The sequence below is a fragment of the Chelonia mydas genome, chromosome 6 (assembly GCF_015237465.2).
Source record: "Chelonia mydas isolate rCheMyd1 chromosome 6, rCheMyd1.pri.v2, whole genome shotgun sequence".
Taxonomy (NCBI): Eukaryota; Metazoa; Chordata; order Testudines; family Cheloniidae; genus Chelonia; species Chelonia mydas.
The window spans coordinates 99,513,804-99,535,779 of record NC_051246.2 but is presented as its reverse complement, the minus strand read 5'-3'; the positions used below and the strand labels follow the sequence as shown (position 1 = coordinate 99,535,779).

General features: G+C 41.2%; 1 protein-coding gene across 3 annotated transcripts in view; it reads left to right on the top strand.

Moving 5' to 3' along the window:
* Positions 1–19,541, top strand: part of GALC (galactosylceramidase) — a 61,169-nt gene extending 41,628 nt beyond the window's left edge. For 2 of the 3 annotated variants that reach the window (XM_007055933.4, XM_043548750.1), the window contains exons 11-17: positions 1,922–2,011; positions 3,612–3,701; positions 5,214–5,358; positions 9,127–9,307; positions 11,727–11,890; positions 13,650–13,726; positions 17,975–19,541. In XM_007055933.4, coding sequence (XP_007055995.2) covers positions 1,922–2,011; positions 3,612–3,701; positions 5,214–5,358; positions 9,127–9,307; positions 11,727–11,890; positions 13,650–13,726; positions 17,975–18,118 — 891 coding nt within the window. In that variant the 3' untranslated portion in view covers positions 18,119–19,541. Of the gene's footprint in view, positions 1–1,921; positions 2,012–3,611; positions 3,702–5,213; positions 5,359–9,126; positions 9,308–10,141; positions 10,243–11,726; positions 11,891–13,649; positions 13,727–17,974 lie in introns of those variants that run through there. The other variant, XR_006291563.1, reaches the window with a different exon arrangement.
* Positions 19,542–21,976: the final 2,435 nt, after the last annotated feature.

The window sequence follows — 21,976 nt, the reverse complement described above, 5'->3', positions numbered from 1 at the left end:
TAATGACTTAGCCACTCCCAGTCTCTATTCAAGCCTAAGTTAATTGTATCCAATTTGCAAATGAATTCCAATTCAACAGTTTCTCGCTGGAGTCTGGAAGCAATGGTCTCAAGTTGCAGTGGGGGAGGTCTAGGTTGGATATTAGGAAAAACTTTTTCACTAGGAGGGTGGTGAAGCACTGGAATGGGTTACTGACGGAGGTGGTGGAATCTCCATCCTCAGAGGGTTTTTAAGGCCTGGCTTGACAAAGCCTTGGCTGTGATGATTTAGTTGGTGTTGGTCCTGCTTTGAGCAGGGGATTGGACTAGATGACCTCCCGAGGTCTCTTCCAACCCTTACATTCTAAGCTCAGTATGTAACGAGAGCCTTCCAGCCTCTTTGCTGTATAGATACAGTAGCTTCTTTGGGCTTTGAAATATTTGTTTCTAATATTTACTCTCCATGTTCTATCATATTTTATAATGTGTGTGGGTTTTTTTAAACAAGTACTGACGTCCACCAGCCTCTTTCGTGGTGGTTTTGAGGGTCAGCACAGTCCTCCTCACCAGTCTCTGGTGATGGGGTTTTGGAAAAGAGTCTTTATTCTTTCCTGCCCTTTGAAATTTGAGCTGTTGATTAGTTGTGGTTGGTCATGTGGAAGGCCCTTCATTTTCAGTTTACTGCCTTTTTTTATACTGAAAAATTCCCAGGTTATTCAAAAGGTATTCTTTGTCTTTCAGTGATTTCCCCCCCCCCCACCCCACCTGAATTTTGGATCATGAAGTACATGAAAATGCTGATTGTTTATCTAATATAATATATTGTATTTTCTTGAGTACCTTATTAACATAAACACATCTATCTACGTTAATGTAGAAGATATATATACATGCGCGTGCATGTGCATGCATATCTGTATGTAATGTACAGTTCATGAAATCACAGCATTAAATTACTTTTACTTTACTGTGTTGCTTTTCTGTCCTCCTGTCCCCCAATATTCACCCAGCAAACTGTGTGTAAAGTAATTTTTGCACTAATTTTTCCCCTGTTTTTTTTAAGTTTTGTAATAAACACTGATAAATTCCCAGGAAGATTTACATAAATTAAAAACTGAGAATGAAGTGCCTTGGTCATGTGGTATTGAGAGTGCCTTGATTGAGTAGGCACAATATTTTAAAATCAGGCGGAGGGCTTTGAATACCCCAGGAAAAGGCAGAAAGTTTATAGTGAGAGGGAGCAACAGATGAAGCAGGACTAGGGGATTTTAGAATTTTTTAAGCTTTTATTTTTTTCTTTCTGGGCCACGTGCAGGTCTTGCAAGAGGTGTCTGAGCCAAGATTTTTAAATGTGACTTGGGATTTTTGGACCCAGTTTGAGATACCTTAAAGGGGCCTGATTTCAGAGAGTTTTGAGCAAGCCCTCACCCCTGAAAATCACGCTTGTTTAAGGCATCTCAAATTGGATACCCAAAAAGCATCACTTTAGAAAATCTTGGCCATCATTCCTGCAGAAATCAAACTACAGTAAGATTTATCATCTGGATGCAGAGTTCATTTAACTTGGTCTCATCTTCACACAAATCAATTTTGTGTGCGTTTTAGTCCTAGTGGTGAACGTTGTGATCAGTTCTTTCTCCAGCTCCTTGATTGTCTTAGTTCCAGTAGTCTGGCAAGGAGTCCTGGGAATCCTGTCACATTGCTGATTTAAGCAGCATCCCAAATAAAAATATGAACTGTTGTTCTCTGACTCTAACTTCCATTACCCACAAAATAGCAGTGAACTTGGAACTAAACCAATTTATCTGATCCCTTTTGTTACTGTTTTGTTAATGTTTATGGCTTTTGGCTCATACTTGGGGATCGTGACACCCATCAAAATTGGCCAAAGACCGATTTCAGTGATGTATGTTTCCCATCTGTTCCATTCATTTTCTTTTCAGACTTATTTGCACTCTCAGTGTATCAGGCCTCCACTGTTTCCCTTCATTGTGTCCCCTCAGAAAGCAACTTTCTACCTCAAAGGATCCTTTGTAAGTAATATTTTTGTGTATGTATCATATCAATGTATTCAGGGACATCAGGCTGCTGCATATTGTTTAATACGTGTACAAAATAAGATGTCACTGCGTAATGAACTAGCTTTGTGCATGTGAATGATGTTGGCTTCTAAAATTGTAGCCACGTAGTAAGTCCCATATCCGTTACTGCTGTAAGCTGAAAGTGCTCCTTTAACTTATGTGGTGGAGGCCTATACTTTGGGGGCTAAAAGATGAGCACTGTCGTTCTCATTTTGTAGGGTATATAAGAGACTTACATAGTTATTGTATTCACAGAAGAACGATTTGTTACACTACGATCATCTTCACCAACCAACAACTGATTCCTCCAATGTCAAAAAGAGTTCAAAGTTACTGGATTTTCCTTAATGTTTTCCTGAAAATACTTTTGGTGGTGTGGAGAGGAACACGTTTTTCCTTATTTGACCTGGAAGTCCACTACTTTCTCCCTCCCTTGTGGGCATGTTTAACACGCACTCAATGTGGACAAATCCTCTTCCTGTGAAACACTGTTTGTTACCACCTCCTGTAGCTATTCTGCTGAAAAGGAGAGGCCTATGTTTCAGTTTAAACATTTCTGCTCCATGAAAAGATACTCTGGATATCTCTTGGTGGGTGGGTAGGTAGATGAGTGTGGCTCAGCTGGGAAAAACATGAGCCGTGCTCCAATAGCCACAGTAACTCGTCTGTGTTAAATGGCAGATTTGGGGAGTTACTTATCAGAAGGTGAAAGTGTTTGAACACACTTAGGTTTTAATTTTGAGTAAGATTGGTTCCTCTCCCTTCACAGCCGTACAGGCTGCTGTGTTACTGGGGCAAGTAGTGCCTCATTCACCACTGAAATAATGCAATAAAAGACTTATGAGCAGCCCTCAATCATTACGCTTGGAACACTGCCTCCCCTAGTGCCCCAAGTGGTACTGCTCTTATGCCATATGGCTTGCCAGGCAAATTGTATAAGATATCCTGTAAGAATAGTGTGCACACCACGTCTCTAACTCTAGATTTTTCTCTTGCTAACTTCACTGGGACTAAATTCAAACTCTAGAATTTTGTTGAATGATTGTGTTTTTCAGTAACAGAACTATAGTTGCCCTCACATTCTTGTAGCGCTAGGAGGCATCAGCTGCGTTATTCAGTGGTTCTAATTAGGCCCAGGCACTAGTGACCAAAACTTGTGATCGGTAAGTTATCCAGATAGCTCTATGAAATGAATGAGGCAATCTAAGCCCAGCTACTGGAGGTAGATGTCTGTATCAGAACCTTCATCACAGTTGACACTAATTGGCCATCTTGTTGGCATTCTTGACAGAAGCCAAGAATTCAGTGGGCTCTAAGAGTGAATTCCCCTCTTCATAAAAGCTGTTCCTGTGTACTGGGGCAGAGACCCACAGATGTGAGGGAATTGTGAGCTGCCACTGCCCATGCTGTACCTTTTCTGTGGATAAGCAAAGAATGGTTGTCTCTTGGGCTGTCCGCCCAACATGTTTCACTAAAACAGCCTTAAATGTCGTTAAATCCTCAGTATTTCCAAAGAAGAATCTTATGAAAGTTTTTGTATGTTTCTTCCTAGCATGAAGTGAAAACCTTGCAAATGTGGTATACTAAGCTTGGCTTCAAATCTGCAAATTCCACCTTATTCCATCCTCTTCCTCCTGTAAAGGTGGGTGTGTTACTTACTGATCACTGTTAATTTCCCCTCAAACCCTTGCCATTTTGTTATTCTGGGTGATTGACTGGGAGTGGAAGGAAAACCTGGCTTACAGATAAAAATGGTTTTGATACCTCTGGTTTGTTCAAAGTCTTCTGGCCCTTCTGTATTTTATGTACTAGGGATTTAATCCTATCCAGCTCAGTTGTGGAACGTTACATGTATAGGTGCAAGGTAAAAAAGTGGAATTACTTCAGCTTTACCCCAGTGTGAGAAGAGAATTTGGCTCTTTGGGCTTGACACCACATGATGTACGTGTACAGTATTCCTTGTGTAATCATAAAGTGCTGAGCAGAATGGGGAGTACAAGGGACATTGATATTCTTGTTAGTGAGAGCCCTGCTGCATGGCTACCACATCACACTTTCATGGTAGCTGGAGTGAATCTTGAGAGAGAAGGATGTAGCTAAGTGATTCATTAGCATAATGATATACTCAAAAATAAACTGTTCTTTCCCTTGGTCTTGCCCCTTTCTTACCTTGTACAATTGAGCACTGGGGTAGATGCACAGTGGACCTGACCCTTTACTGCTCAGTGCAGCACTTAAACTTGCTTACACACACCTACATTTCCTTGACACTTGGCATTTGTGCTAGACTGCACCAATCTTGCATTCTGTTGCACAGGGATTTGCAGGGTCAAGGCCTTATATTTCTCTGGCCGGGACCCCCCACATCCCATCTTTGCAGCCTCAACCCAAAAATGTCCTCTTTGGGATCTGCTGCTTCTCTGTGATGTTGTTCTCTTCACGCATTTAGAAGTAATGTGTGGGAAGAGGGACCCCTGTTGCCAGTGAATCTGTTATATCCCAAGTAATGGGAACATGGGAATACAGAGAAGCTTCTGCAGACTGGGTGCTGATTGCCTCGATAAATACTACTTCTCAAAAAAGCGGTTCTTAATAGTACATGACCTTGCTTAAATTCTGTTGTAAATGAGTGTTTCCAGATGGATCCCTGTACTGCCAACCGCTGCCTCCCCTCTTCACAATAGCTCCCTGGTGTCTTTCATGCTCAGAATGGACAAATAGGGCTGTGCCTCATTAGCTTGTTTATAGATAGTTTGCAGTGTTACAATTAACTGGAGGATGGAGTGAAGTACAGAGTTTAGGGGTAAGATCAGCATACCTATGGAGAAATTAGACCAACTGATGCAAGATCATAGAATCATAGAATATCAGGGTTGGAAGGGACCTCAGGAGGTCATCTAGTCCAACCCCCTGCTCAAAGCAGGACCACTCCCCAATTTTTGCCCCAGATCCCTAAATGGCCCCCTCAAGGATTGAACTCACAACCCTGGGCTTAGCAGGCCAATGCTCAAACCACTGAGCTATCCCTCCCCCCTATGATGGGTTGTGTTAACTCGGACAGTTAAAGGAAATGCTGCAGAATTTTGGCACTTGCTGACATGATCGCTTTAGCTGCCTCTTGCATTTCTTTAGCTTGTGCTTTCTTTCATTACAGGTATATGAAGGTATGTTCAGCTTAAATCTGGATGTGGATGAAGTCTACACGTTAACTACCCTCATGAGAGGCTGGAAAGGCACTTACCCAGATCCTCCCCAGTCCAAGCCTTTTCCTTCAAATTACAAGGATGATTTCAACATTCGTAAGTCAACTCTTAATTTCTTAAGGTCTGTGCTGCCTGTGAAAGCAGAAGGGCTATGGTGCTTAGAGGAATAATCTGCATTAATATAGCCTAGTCTACACTAAAATGTTAGGTCGACCCAGTTACATTGCTCAGGGGTGTGAAAAATCCACACTGCTGAGTGACGTAGTTAAGCTGACCTAACTTCTGGTGTAGACAGCATTCTTCCTCCGACCTAGCTACTACCTCTTGGGGGAGGTGGATTACCTACGTCGATGGGGGAACCCCTCCGATCAGCGTAGGTAGTGTCTACACTGAAGGGCTACAGCAGTTGTGCTGCTGTAGCATTTCAAGTGTGGACAAGCCCTACAGCTGGTCTGCGAGAGAGTGAAATACATCACACATAGTATAGCCTTCTGGCTGCTACTGACTGCCCTGGAGTATAAATACTGAATACTTCAAGTGCTGGTTCCTGCGTGTATTCCACTGTGGGTGTGCATGCGCCTGAGACTAGGTTTCTAGCAAGTGGTGTCTGCTGGTCTGCATCTGCGCAGTTGTTCCCCTTGTGCTCCATACCAAAGAGTTAGCAGTCCCGCCCAATGCCTCTCCAGTTCCTTCTTACAACCACATGGCCTGAGTCAGAATCCTGCAGCATCTGGAACTGAACCTCTTTGACATTCTTTCCTGTAAATATTTCTTTTTTATATTTTTAGTTTAGTTTTCATAGTTTGATAAGTAGTTAATTAATTAGAATCCCTATTCTGGGAAATCCTCTGATTCCTTGGCGTGGGACTTGGATTATGTCCAGGCTCTCAGGCTTTAAGAATTGTATCTCTTGCTCCCCCCTCCGCCCCCTGCTCTTTTTTGGTCAGCAATGACCACCAGAGTTGTCTCTGCTGCCTTAGAGAAGCTCCTGTCTCCACTAAGTGTGGTATAAGCCACTCCTTTCCTGGCAGAACAGGAGAACTTTGGCTTGGGAAGCACCTGCCTGAACGTGTTATGAGGCTTCAGTTGGATCCAGGCCAGTGAGATCCCTCCTCCTGTACATGTACCAGAGACCTTGAGAAGTGTGTTTTCTAGCTCAATGTCTGATTCAGGAGCAGTAACAGCTTGAGTGAAGGACTCTTGGTAAGAAACACTTTCATAAACATCAGAGTGGATTCCTTCCTAGATCTAAGAGAAGGGATCCCTCCCTGATTGTGTCCGGGTTGGATGAGTTTTTTTTCACCCAGGACACAAGGACTTTAGATCCTCTTAAGCCTCATGACCATGATCAAAAGGCGCTTGAGAGCAAGTAGTCTTCAGCACGGCTCCCCCATCATCTATATTGACCTCTGTACCACTAACACAAAGCCCCAAGAGCCAAAATATTGTGAACCTTTGGTACTGGCGATAACCATACTGTCAGAAGTTCCAACACCAGCGGTACTGTCACAGCCTTGGAAGGAACCAAAGATTATGAAGATCTCTATTATGCAGACTCAGGTGGTGCGGGATGACAAACTTGGCCATTTAAGGCTCCAACATCTAACCCCACATCATATTGTATCTTTGTCCTCCTGGACTCGCAGTCCCCTCTGTTGTTGGGACTGACCCTCTCCAGCAAGATTCTAATGCAGGGAGAATCTCCTCTCCCATTCCATTCACTAGCCACGGTTTCCTGACACTGGTACCACCAATGGAACCAGACCCAACCTTATCTTCCAGAGAGTCTAATGTTCCAGTGGAACCATCTTCCTCTCCAATAAGGGAATTCAGTCTGGACAGAGGATTGAGAGCTTCCTACTTCCAGTCTCATCTGGCTAAGTGGGGACACCCCCTTGGACCAGTGGTACTCAGTGTCTTCGTAACCATCACAACCTATTTTCAGTCCCTCATATTGACCTTATTGGGGGACCATGGGACCCATATACACAAGACTGAGTCTGTGTGAGCCAGTAGGGAAATCATACCACCCCTTCCCTCAGGGGATCAGTCGGAGCCTTCTGAACCTATGGAAGAGGAGGAAGATGAAACAGATCCACTGTTACCACCAGTGCCAACACATTTCTTCCTTGCTCGATGAGGCGATTGCTTCAGCCTTGCCTTATCCTCCAGATGACCATAAATATTTCTAAAAGCTACTTCAGAGAGTAGCAGAATAGCTTCAGATCCCATTAGAGGAGGTCCAGGACTCGCAATACAAGCTCTTGGACATTCTATGGCCCATGGGGCCTAGCCTAATAGCACTCCCAGTCAATGAGGCCATATTGGAACCAGCAAGAACTGTATGATACATGTTAGCCATGCCCCTACCTCTAAGAAGGCAGAAAAGTGGTGCTTTGTCCCAGGTAAGGAAGCAGATTTCTTTCTCCCACCTTGCCCTATACAATAGATGCTGAACAAACTGGATTGTCTAAACGGAAGGCATGGTATGATGATCATACTCGGAAGCACCTCCCTATCATGAATTTGCTGGTAATTTTGTGTCTTACTACACAATTTGTGGGTCAAGACAAAGAATTTGGTACTTGTGGTAAATACTGTAAAAATATGTTACATGCATGATTTTTGGGAGAAACTTTGGTACAGGCTAGGAGTGGTAACAAGGAAGTCCCATAAGAATACTACTTCTCAACTAGTACCTGTAAACAAGCTTAGAGCTTTGCACAGCAGAGAAAGCATAACCAATCTAGACTACAGTGTGGAAGGGAAAACTGAGGCACACTGCCTCATGGCATTGGTGGCTAAATGTCCAGACACCTACACTCTAGAAGATATTAATATCTACATTGTGTTAACAATGCTGTACTTTAAAAGGCTTTCAGGCAACTTGAAAAAAGGAACCCAGAACTTTGTGAAAACATCTGTGGGTGACACTACAATTTTTGGTAACACTTAAGAAATTAGATAACCAAGAACTAAAAAGAATCTTAAGCACACTTCCTTTGCATTGGTCAGTGACCGACCCTTTGGCAGTAATCTAAGGGGAGAGGTGTGATGTTACACTCCACATTCTTTATAGAAATATTGTTATGATATGAATATGGCATAACTAAGGTATGTTTTATGCAAGATGGGTCATGTGAGATCATTGGAAAGGTTATGATTTACTGAATGTGATTATCCAATTTGTATGCATGTATCATTTCTGTATCTAAAGTTAGGAATATTGACTATGTAACAATTACAACTGTGTGTGTACTTGGGAAACACCAACCATCAGCCTTGATGGGCCATTAGGAAGAAACAATAAAACTTTGAAGATATTAATCTGTCTCCTTCCTAAGAAGCCTCCTGCAAAATTGCTTTGAGACTACAAGGTCATGTGGTCATGTCACCTGGTACTAAACACCATCTTGGACTTTTAGTGATTTTCCACTAAAAGGAGGGGGAGGTCAAGACTGGGAAATGAGAGGTTCCTGCCTCCTGTAAATTCTGTTTAAGGCTGGGGAGTAAGTTGACTTTGGTTCTCTCTTCACTGAATCTTCACTTAAACTTGTGACATACATTTCTTTGGGCATAGTTTGGCTCTGAGTTTGTGCCCACTTTTGCACCCACAATTTATTCATGCTTTTCCCTGATCATTCGTTGGGGGGCACAAAACAGTATTTACAAAAAGAGGTCTGGCTTGAAAATCAGACCCTAAGTTTGCACTGCTGTTGATTCTCAAGCACAGATGTTCTGATGGAAGAAATTATAAATACGGAGAATGTTTCTGACGAGAACTTTCTGAAAACCTTCAGCGTGTGTGGGAGTAAAAGAAATAAACCTAACCCTCATTGTTGGATTTGTTTTTTCTTTGAATAGGTAATCCGCCCTTTAGTGAAGCTCCAAATTTTGCTGATCAGACTGGGGTATTCGAGTACTTCGTCAACACTTCTGATCCAGGGGACCACATTTTCACACTCCGTCAGGTGGTGGTTCAGCGACCCATCACTTGGGCTTCTGATGCAGACCAGGCCATCAGCATTATAGGAGACTTTAAATGGTATGTCGAATCCACTTTAACTAGGCTTTGCAGAATTCAGTTTTTAGGGGTTTTTTTGTAGTTTTGATGGATAATATCAATGTTTATTTTTAAGAACTTTTTTATCTATTTAAATTTTCAAGTCCCAGGAAATTATTGGGAGGGTGTCAGACAATTTATTGATCGACAGTGAGATTGAAAAAGGTAAAGCTTTATAACTGTTAAAAAGACAAATTGTCAACATCACGTGTCAAAATATACAAAGTAAATATCCTTAAACTCAAAAAAAAAAAAAAAAATTCAAGCAGCATTTTTTTCTTTGCCTAGCTGTTAATTTCCGTTATTAATGGAAATATTTTTCACTGCCCTGTGTGTGCATGGTGAAATCAATGTTTACTGACCTTTACTTATAAAAAATTTCATCCTTCCAAGACTAATTTTAACCTGGGTATTCCCATGCATGTGGCATCCTATTCCCTCTCACAGGGCAGTTTGTGTCTTAAATTTTCATTCCAAAGCTAATTTGTATCTAGACTAATCCACACCTGGGATAGATTGAGTGTATACATCTGTCTTTTTGAATGTCAAGTATTGAGTGATTTTGACTTGGAATAGTGAAAAAATTCTAGGCCAAATTAGTGGCAGCTTGTAAACACAAGTCTAATTTTAAGGTAGAGGTCAGATTTTTGTTAATCCAGTGCAAATATCTGTCCACGTGTTTGTAACCATGCTGAATGATTCCACTTAAGATCTGTTGTACAAATGGGGAAGAGTGTAAGATGACTTTAAGATGCAAAAGCTTTGGTCAAGCTTGACTGTGATCTGTAACGTCAATGCAAATGTTTCATGTTACAGAAATTTGAAAGAGTTCATTTGGTTTCACTGGTCTTGTGGTGCCATCTTCTGGCCAGTCCCAAAAATTGCACTGACTTGATCTACACAGCACTGCATTCTAGGTAAAGATGGCTGTGGATGCGTCAGTGAGATTAGTCAAAGCACATTAGTAACCTGATAAACTGGGAAACATCTGTGAGACTCTACACTTGTATTAGAAGTCTGTTGGCTTACATACGATGACTAATTGGAGAAAAGAGGGGGATGCAAAATTAAAGTTGTGCAAAGGTTGGGTGGTGTGGAAAATAATAGCGGGAATTTTGAGTTCTCTGGTTGAGTTTGTCAGTATCTCTTTATCCCATGGTATTGTCAAAAATGTTCCTACTCCATGTTACTGTTCTGACCTCTCAGATTAGTAGGACCCTGCGTTTTCATTTTTTATTTTATTTAATTTTTCCCAGGAATTTATTGGTGTTTGTTACTACAAGAACAAAAGCAGCTGAAAATTGGGTGCAAAAAACTATTATTAATTTTTCTGGGTAAATATCAGGGGTCATTTTGGTGGACAGAAGGATGGGGGTGGGGAAGTATTCAGTAGATAATGCTTTGAGTGGAATGCAATGTAGTTTGGTGCTGAACTAAAACAGAACTCAAAGCACAATGCCACCTCTGAGTTTAAGAAAATAATAGATCTCTAGTCCCCAAATAAAACTTTTCGTTTCCAGCCTATAAATATTTACATTTAATAATTGGGCCCAATATTTTAAAATATTTATAAATACCCACTGTCTTATGTGAAAAACAACAAGGAGTCCAGCGGCACCTTAAAGACTAACAGATTTATTTGGGCATAAGCTTTTGTGGGTAAAAAACCACTTCTTCAGATGCATGGAGTGAAAATTACAGATGCAGGCATTATGTAATGACACATGAAGAAAAGGGAGTTACCTCACAAGTGGAGAACCAGTGTTGACAGGGCCAATTTGATCAGGGTGGATGTAAACTCCCAATAATAGATGAGGAGGTGTCAATTCCAGGAGAGGCAAAGCTGCTTTTGTAATGAGCCAGCCACTCCCAGTCCCTATTCAAGCCCAAATTAATGGTGTTAAATTTGCAAATGAATTTTAGTTCTGCTGTTTCTCTTTGAGGTCTGTTTCTGAAGTTTTTTTGTTCAAGTATAGCTACTTTTAAATCTGTTATAGAATGTCCAGGAAAATTGTTTTTGTGGATACAGACTAACACGGCTACCCCCTGATACTTGTCTTGTGTGAAGTCCTTTAGTGTACTTCCTAGTGTTCTGAAACATATTCTGTTACAGATTTTCATTGTCTTCCCATTTTAGTGAGTCAAATCTTTACACCGTTATCTGCTAACAGCTTGAAATGTGTACATGGTGGGCATGAGACTCGTCAGTATGTTCAGATGTGCACGCACTTCAGAGCTTGTGTGCGTGCCTGTTTGTTTATTGTGTGTATCTTCTAGACTAATACATAACTTTACTTCTACAGGCAGCTTTGCATATACACACAGACTAATGTATTATTGTAATACATGTATCTCATGCTCATTTCTTTATTCTTTATTAAGTGTTAACTTTCTCTTGCAGGGTAAATGTGACAATAACTTGTGATGTGTACATAGAGCGCCCGGTCAATGGTGGTGTGTTCATTGCAGGAAGAGTAAACAATGGTGGGATATATGTTCGACGTAGCAAAGGACTCTTCTTCTGGGTGTTTGCAGATGGCACCTACCGGGTCACTGGTGATCTCTGTAAGTAACTTATTATTAACACACACACCCTTTTAAAGAGCTGACACTTGGTTATATCTAAGCCTGAAATAAAGCCAACTGAAGGTTTGACGAAAAAGCTAGAGAAAATGCAGGATGCTTAATTTCATAGGTGACAGTTGCATTGTAAACGCAGACAGACTCCAACGAGAAACTGCTGAGCTTGAATTAATATGCAAACTAGATACCATTAACTTGGGTTTGAACAGAGACTGGGAGTGGCTGGGTCATTACACATATTGAATCTATTTCCTTAAGCTTCAGAGTAGCAGCCATGTTAGTCTGTATCCGCAAAAAGAAAAGGAGTACAAATAAATTTGTTAGTCTCTAAGGTGCCACAAGTACTCCTTTCCTTAAGTTAAGTATCCTCACACCTTCTTGTCAACTGTCTAAATGGGCAATCTTGATTATCACTACAAAAGTTTTTTTTCTCCTGCTGATAATAGCTCATCTTAACTAATTAGCCTCTCACAGTTTGTATGGTATCTTCCAACTTATCTGTATGTGTATCTCTCTCTCTCACTCACTCACTCTCACTATATGTTCCATTGTATGCATCCGATGAAGTGAGCTGTAGCCCACGAAAGCTTATGCTCTAATAAATTTGTTAGTCTCTAAGGTGCCACAAGTACTATTGTATCCTCCTTGCAGATAATGCCTGCAGGCTCTTGGACAAGTATATGGCTTCTTTTACTGATTACTATAATCAGCCTATGCTGTATGCTTAGAATAATTGAAATTAATTGATGTAGGATGCCTTAGTCAAGATGACATCCATGCAGGTGCTTAGATACCAGGGTGGTGGATGTGGTATGAGAATGTAAGTAGACTGGGCAGTGTTGCTGTATGCTATCAGTTTGATAGGATGTTGAGAAGAGTTTATCCAGCTGAAACAAGGAGAATTTTGGTAGACAAAATGTGGTTCAAACTGGAACTTAGCAAGGTCATTAGGTTTAACATCCCTACTCTGGGGGAAATTAATCACTACTTTAATGAATCACAAGTAGACAGGCCATCAGTTTTATTTCTCACCTAGAAGATACTTCCAGCAAGAGAGTATTTTATCACTTAGCCGCCTTTCCTGTGAGTCAGAACTGAACGGATGTGCTATCTATGGAATCACTAACACTGTTTTCTGTAGCACTTGACTGTCTGGTCTCCTATCAAAGTTCTGATCATACCTTTCCTGATCATCTGGTCAAATCAAAAGCTTAAACCCATACTGGTTTGACTGTTTTTGTTTAAGAATGTATTCAACCTGATTTTGGCATATACTTAGTACATAAACAAAGAACTGCACTGAGATTGCTTTTTTACTTCAGTGGAATGACCATATTGCTGACAGAACTTTTTGTTGTTGTTTTTTTAACTTTACTATTAACCTGGGTCAAAATCCTACCAATGAAAGGGTCCATATCCTGGGTTAACTCAGCTGACTTAGTCAACAGAGACAACTGCTCTGTCCAACACTTGCTATTGTTTTGGATGAAACAATGGAAGGACAAATGGTCTGGCTAACCTAATAGGATGGCTTGGTTTGTTCTGTTAAGGGCCTGACTTTTTTTTCCCCCAGGGATTTGGAGTCTCTCCTTCCCCCACACTTGAGTAGAAGTTGCAGGTTCTCAACACCTCTGAAAATCAGGTGTTAATTATCAAGCCAAGAAAAGGAAGGTCTCTATTACAATATACCTGTGGAATATGGAATTGTTTGTTCTCCACTAATATCGTGTATGTGTTTCAGCTGGAGAGGAAGTCCTGATGAAAGGAATGTCTGGTGTACGAGCCAGAGCATGGCACACGCTCACTCTGAACCTCAGGGTAAGGATGCAAATTGAAAGCCACAAGAATTAACCAAAATATTCTTTACATAGATCACCTTAAAATACAGTACACAGGCACACTGGGATATTGACTGTCCAGTAGCAATTGGTGATTGCATCAGTTAGCAATAGTTAAAGTAATGATAATACTTCATGTGTTACATCTTCAAAGAGCTTTACAAACATGAATCCTCACAACACCCTAGTGAAGTGTTAATCCTGTTTTGTAGAAGGTTGAGGCACAAATGGGTGAAATGATCAGTGCAATACCACAGAGGGAGATGTTGGAACACTGGGATTAAACTCTGCAGTTTTTAGTTCCCAGGAATGAGCTGTAACACCCCTTAGACCGTGCTTTGCATAAAGTCCTAGTGGAATTAAAGTAACTTTGTTTTGCTTTTTGGCAATTCCGTATTCCGCTAGGTGATCTAGTCTGCCCTGCTGTATACCACAGGCCTTTTATATTTCATCCAGTACCCCTGTATCGTACCCAATAACTTGTGTTTGACTAAAGCGTATTTTACAGAGAGGCATCTAGGCTTGACTTGAAGACATCAACAGATGCAGAGTCCACCACTTCCCTTGGTAGTTTGTTCCAATGACTAATCACTCTGTTTTTTGTTGCTTTTAAAAATTCTGCCTAGTGTGAATTTGTCTGGCTTCAGCTTTCTGCCAGTGGTTCTTATATGCCTTTCTCCACTCAATTGATGAGCCCTTTAGTAGTTAGTATATTCTTCCGGTGAAGATACTTATCCACTGCAATCAAGTTACCTCGCAGAGCATTCAATATGGTAAATTAGTGTGTGGCAAACTGGGGTGCAAATCTACAGTGCTTCAGTGTGCTGCACACTACCTGTTATGGTGGGCCCTGCTCCTTTTATCCTTGAGGGAATTGTGCATCAAAAAATTCAGTGCAATTATTTTGGTAATTTATTTCAAATTACCTGTCAGCAAGTATGTTGAACAATAAAGACAACAAAAGAGAGTCAGGAAATGTTTTTTGACAAATAGATGCCTTACTAGGCAAGTTAATACAGAACTTTGAGTAGTAATTCATTTAAACTACAATACAGAGATGTATGTCCTGCACCCCTGGAAGCAGTTTGCAGGAGTCAGGAGTAACGGAGGAGCGGAGAGGGAAGTAATTGCTGGGAAGGAGCCTGGGAGTGAACCTGGAGAGTTAAGTGGGTATGAGAAGAATGGAATAGGTTTGGGGGCAAGAGGAGGGATGTTAGGGAGTTGGGGAGCCTCCCCCCTGCAGACCCTTGCTGACCCATAGTCTCTCCCATTCAGTCAAACATATCTGCTCCTGTTCTGCTGTGTTCCTGTCCCCCCTCTCCTCCCTTTTCTCATGCGTCCCTTCACCCCTGCTCAGACACTCCCCCTGCCCCTGTATCCCTGCACCCCCACTCAGCCCCTAGCTCAATGCTGTCACCCCATTAGCTCCTGTGACCCCTCCAGCAGCCCTGTATGCCCCTCTCTGTCCACCCCAATGTCCCATGTCTCTTTACCTGGCTCTGTGGGCAGGGTGCTGTGAGGAACGCAGCCACTTCCCCCTCCCTCTTTGCAGCTGGCTGCTCTGGCTCGGAGCCGGCTGCCCTCTCTTCTGGCGCCACAGCAGCCCCTCATGGGCAAAAGGTATAATTGCAGTTCCTCCCCAGCAGAATCTATTTTCTGGGAGTGGGGGAAAGCGGAATCTGTGGGAGACTTGAATTCTGCGCATGTGCAGTGGCACAGAATTCCCCCAGGAATATCCTATGCACTAAAAGTTACACTGACTGAAAGTTCACTAGGTATGGCAGCAGGTTTCACACAGACTGGTAGTGCGCGGTGAGCTGTAGATTTACACCCCAGCTTACTGAACACTAACTGACCATATAGACAAGTCCTCAGTCTTCTTGATAAGTTAAACAAACGGAGCTCTTTCAGTCTCTCATTCTAACACATATTTTTCTCCAGCCTTCAAATAACTTTTGTGGCTCTTTTCTGCACCCTCTCCAATTTTTCGGCATCCTTTTTAAAACATGGACAGCTAAACTGGATGCAATATTCTAGCGTCTGTCTCACCAATGCCATATGCAGAGCTAAAATTGCCTCCCTACACCGGTTTGCTACTCCCCCGTTTATACATCCAAGGATCATCTTAGCTCTTTTAGCCACAGCATCACAGTGGGAGCTCATGTTGAATTGTTTGTCCACTATGACCCCTAGATTCTTTTTAGAGTGACGGCTTTCCAGGATACAGTTCCCAATTCTGTAGGTATGACCTACATTCCTAGTTCCCAGATACATTTTAATACAACCACATGCAAAATTATATATTTTGTTTCTATGGGCTCAGCTTACCAAGTGATGACCAAGGTTTGCTGGCTTATAGTTACCCAGGTCATCTCACTCTCACTTCTTGAATATTGGTACAACATTAGCACTTTCACAGTTTTGTGGAATTTCCCTGCTTTGCCATGACTTATTAAACAAATTTAACATCAGTGGGTCAGAGATCTCTCTCAGGACTTTTGGGCTAATTATGCAGGCCGGCTGATTTTTAAAATGTTTATCTTTAGTGGATATTGTCCAACATCCTCCTCTGTTACAAATAGCCTGGAAAGTACATCCTCCTCCTCCTCCTCCTCCTCCTCATATAATAAGAGTGCATCGTCACATTTTTTTTGGGTATGGAGCAGAAATATTTATTAAATATGTTGTCTTTTTCTGCCTCGCTATTAAGAATGTTACCATTTTACATAGCATACCATCTCTAGCCACAACTTGGCAGCACTTCTTCATCAGGACTGCTGTCAGCAGCTCCTTAAATATTCATATCTAGCCAGCTTTGTGTGGTGGTGACTCATGTAACTAAAAAAGCAGATGTCACACGCTTTTCTGTGGAACTTCTAAAAGCAGATTCCGTGCCCTTGTGTAAACTTTGCCATCGCACCTGGTCTGAGACCAGTTAAACACAGGCTTGAATTGAGATAAACCTTTTTTAAAATTGCACACTAAGTCTATGCCCCTATTTGCCCACATGCCAGCATGTTTGCTGTAAGACTGGCACATTGCTTTGTGGGTGTTCTTGGTTCATCTTAATCTTTTTAGAGTTGGGGAAGAAGGGATTATCTTGGGGTTAAGGCACTGAACTGGAACTGGAGTGATTTGGGTTCAGTTTCCACTCATCTACAGACTGTGTGACCTCAAACAAGATTCTTAATCTTCATGCCCCAGTCCACCTCTGTAAAATGGGGATAATGAAACCTACCTCACAGGAATGTTGAGGGTAAAAAATATGCTATTTGTGAGGTATGCAGATACGGGGGTGGTAGAGAGAAGGTTGCCAGTATCATTTGGAAACTACTTCTAGGACATGTTACTGTAATTGATAAATATTCCCAGGCAACCCCTATTTGATGTGATGGTAGAAAAAATGGAGCTCCCTCTAAAGAGTTCCAATAGTGGCCAAAGAGGATAATCCCTGCTGGACCACTCTTTCCTTCTGTTAAATGTTCCCTCTACAGCTCTTGCCTTCGGTTATAGCAGCCCTTAGAAAGTGTAAACTCTGATAGTTAGTGTGTATTTTTATTTGTTACTGCCATCTAGTGGAAAATAGTGGCTGATAATATTGCTACTTAAAATGATTCCACACTGAAAGTTACTTTGCATTAATGGCACCATCATACTCAAAAGCAGTAAAAATGTATTTGTTACTAGCGTGAGTGCATACAGTTCTAACTACGCTTAAGGAGCAGAGCTTTTGATTTCTGTTAACCTTGGAGAGCTAACATAGCTCTGAGAAAGTGAGCTGGATTCTATTCCTCCTTGCTTCTGGCATTCCAGTTAGTTCCATCCATGCAAATCCACTGAAGACAATAGGGGTTGCTCAGGGGAGTCTAATGGCAGATTTTGCCTAGTGGAACTCTTAGGTCCAGAAGTAAGGGGAAAAACCCAGTTTAACTCTCAAATTCTAGGTTGAGTTCACAGGGTTGGAGCTTAGGGGAAATACATCTCTACATGCAAACTATAAACATATTTGATTTGGAGTTTACTGAGCTGATAAACGTAACACTATGATGTAGTATTTTAGCTGCTTTTCAGTAGAGAACTGCACTTGAAGCACTATAAAGGACTAATGTTTTCACACGTACCTCCAACATCTTGTTGACTTTCCCAATCTCATTTACCCCCAATGACAGGTCTAGTGTGTTAAACTGATCACTGGATTTGCTAACCTTTCTTCCCTTTCTTTGAACAGGGTTCTTCGGCCTCAGGATCGCTCAATGGTTATCCTCTCTGGGAGAATGTCACCATATCTGAGACAAGTCATGGCTGGGCGGCTATTGGAACACGCTCCTTTGAATTCGCGCAGTTTGACAATTTTCACGTTGAGGCCAGCTGAGGTTGCTGGCATACTAGGACAAGCCAGTTATTTTATTACTACTTTGAATCTGAGCCAGTTCAAACTTGGGAGATAACTCGTAAATACTATTTTGAGGTTGATCTGTAGGCCAGGGTTCTAAATTCCTCCCTTATTTATTACGATTTGTTAGAAATTTACTTGAGTAGGTAGGTGTACGCATGCCTGTGACTTAATCAAAAGGATGCTCTGGGATTTTGCCCTTTAATTTCTAGAGATAAGTTTTTGTTTAAGTTAGAGATGGCAAACAGGAGCCATGGATTGAAACTCTCTTGAATATTTGGAATCAGAACGATGTTTGCCTTTTTTCCCCCTGCCCGTAGTCTGAGGCTAGGGAATACACAACTGCAAGTGCATTTGAATTACTTCTCCCAGTTATAAATGAGACCTGCAATACCAGCCTTTAGATATATATGTTTTGGGGCTGTAATCTGTACATTGGAGTACAAACACAGCTTATGGTTGATCTGGCCATTTAGGAAGTGCCTTATTTTTAAACTATCTCTCTCATTAATGACAGGGTAGCAAGTGAGGTTTTTGTAATACAATCAGCTGTTGATATCCCCACTCCTTTCTGTGCACCATCTTGGTGGCTTTTCCAGGAGGGAGGGGAAAGATGCGTCTCTTAATTTGGTGAGGTGCTTAGATAAAATGGTCATGATCTCTTGAAGTACAGATGAGCAGATTTCCTTTTGAGTTGACACCCAAGACAGCTGTGTCACTCAGCTACTGAATGGTCTGATAAGTAAAGACCCCATTCTGAGATGCAGAAATTATCTTTCATTGGATGTTGGTAACTGTAAACTTTTCCATTCATGTCAGGGCAGGACTCCAAAGTAGCTAATATGTGAAAGATGTGCTGCTTTTCCTAAAAGGTTTGTCAAGCATCTTCCACTTATGATACAGGACTCTATCCTAAAACAAAGAATAAATTAAGTATAATTACACATTATAAATCCTCAGGGGGAAAAAACCCTCTCTACTTTGCTGTCATTCCAAGTCACTGCAACAGCTGCAGAGTTAATTTATTATTGAATGTATAAGAGAGTCTTGAAGTACAGAGTGAGACTCTCTCATATATTGCTACTCTACGTTCTGGAAACTCCTGCATTTTTCTTCCTTCTTTTGTTCATGTTCTGTGCGGCTCAACTTGGTAGTTCAGCGAGATGTCATCTTGTCATGCTAGGAGGGAAAACTTTCCATACCTCCTAATTGATTAATGCTTACCATATTTCACTGTTTTAATTGAGGAAATCCAGTGAGACAAGAATCTAACTCCAGAGTTGATAACACACTTGAAACCTGGGCAAGGACCTATTTATGAGGCCATCTTCTGTCTTAAGAGACTGCCCCAAAGGATCTCTAAACATACTGAGCACAGTTCGGATCCACTTTTATTAGAAAACTAACTCTGTTAAGCGACTGGTTGTTCTGAATGGTCGCTTAAGACAGGTATAATGTAATTACAAGTATTTTGCAGTTTGAAGATGACGAGATAATTTTGCAAATAGCATTTGGAGAAAGCGATCTCAGAGTTCCATTCTTAATCTCTAGAGTGGGATGTATTTTCCTAAGCAATTACTGACACTTCTTATGACTATAGGAAAAGGCTTTATACATTCAGTTAACCTTGAAAACAATACATTTTTAAAGTGATTTTTAACTATTGTCGTGGGCAGTAAGCAAGTTAGTTTTTATTTGATAAATGAGAGAAAATGTCTAGGCCAATATTCAGACTGGGGCAGCCTAGATTTACATGCCTAACTTTATATTTAGATACCTAAATAAGTTGTCTGATTTCCAGAGGGGTGTCAGTGGGAGCTGCAGATGTTCAGCACTTCCCAAAGTCAGGCCACTTGAGCGTCCCGAAAGTTGGACACCTATTTGAGGAATGTCTGTAAATGAACAAGTTACAAGAGATTTAAATTTGGCAGAACTAGATATCTGTTTCTAATGGGATATTTCTGCAGCAATTCTTGTTAACTCTATTAGCTGCAGGGTGTCTATGCGTGGGTGATAGAACAGCACTGATGATGCAATTATTCCAAAGAATACAGTAAAGTTTTTACATTTTTGCACTAATTAATTAACTAACCAATTTTACTGTTTTTTGCATTATGGACTAAATGTGTTGTACATTTTTGAGAGTATAGTTTTTATGTTAACTTATAAAAGTAACGTTATAACGGATTTAAAATGTTTTAAATTATTGTGAATGTTTACTGAAGTTTTGTTGTGTAGTCATCTTATACGTCTGTAATCCATTCCCTTTGAATGAACTGTAATGTACTTGGCAGTAGCAGATAAGCTGTTAAGTGTTTCAGTAAGGGACAGATTTACATGGTTGATTATAAATACTAATGATTCCAAATGAGCAAATAAAACACTTTTAAAAAACCCTTCATTTGTGCAGAGCCATTCTGTAAATGCATCTTAGTATCCTTCAGAGAGAGGATTGATAATCTTTCATTTGTGAGTCCTGATAAGGACGCTTGTCATTAGGCTAACTGGTCTGGAAGATTTTGCTACTGCAACTTTGAATGACTTTTAACAGTCTTGATTTACAAAGCTCTCAAGAAGATCCCTATAGGTTAGTGCTTACACTCCTGGTGTCAGAGTAGCAGCCATGTTAATCTGTATTCGCAAAAAGAAAAGGAGTACTTGTGGCACCTTAGAGACTGACAAATTTATTTGAGCATAAGCTTTCGTGAGCTACAGCTCACTTCATCGGATGCCTGGTGTGATATTCTTTAAACAGTATTTTTACTTAACTAGCGCAAGGATACACTTTCTGAGGCCTTTGCACTTAGCTAAGGATATGAAGTTTTTTCAGTGTCCGGTCTTGCAAAGTACAGAGTGTCTTCAAATGTCTTTTGGCTTCACTGGCAGTTGACCGCCTTGTAGTATTAGGCCTCAGGTCCATTTATCTACAGAGGGGTGCCGAGTTGTTATTATATAGGGCTCAGGTTTTATAGGGTTAAAAGTGAAGTTTACCTTCCCTTGAATTCAAATTTAAAAACTAGGTTAAAAACCTCAAACTTCAACTTTAAAGGAGAACAGAAATTCCTGGCATTAACAGCCATGTTATCTGGGCTGTTTCTGCCCATGTTACACTACTTGCCATTTAGGCTGGTAGCTTAAATTTTCAATGTTTGCTCTTGCAAATAAAAAGCCCTCAAGTTTCTGAACGTCCCCCACCATCACGGCAAAGGTGCTGCTTGAGCTGCAGCGGAATTTTCTGTCACAGGATATAAATAACTTCAATAATGCAAAGGTTGGCTCAGAATAAATCTATTATAGGTGTATCACCTAGCCTAACAAACCAGTGCCTGGTAGGTTGTAGGATATGTAGGCTGGTGTTGGTTCAGTCACTATGAACCACTGTTGGGATTTTCAAAGTAGTCTAGGAGGTGTGTGCACATCTGCTTTGAAAAACCTCAACCAGTGTTTTTTCCATTCTTTGGTGGTCTTCCTGGGATTCAGACATTGTTTCGGGCATCCTCATGCCATCAAAACAGAGACTTTTAACTACCAAGGTTGCTTTCTGTATTTGATGTTGTGAAGGCCAAGACAATAACAGGGTTAAAAAAAGAACTGGATAAATTCATGGAGGATAGGTCCATCGATGGCTGTTAGCCAAGATGGGCAGGGATGGTGTCCCTAGCCTCTGTTTGCCAGAAGTTGGGAATGGGCGACAGGGAATGGATCACTTGATGATTGCCTGTTCTGTTCCTTCCCTTTGAAGCAGCTGGTACTGGCCACTGTCGGAAGACAGGATACTGGGCTAGATGGACCTTTGGTCTGACCCACTATGGCCGTTCTTGTGTTCTTATGTCAAAA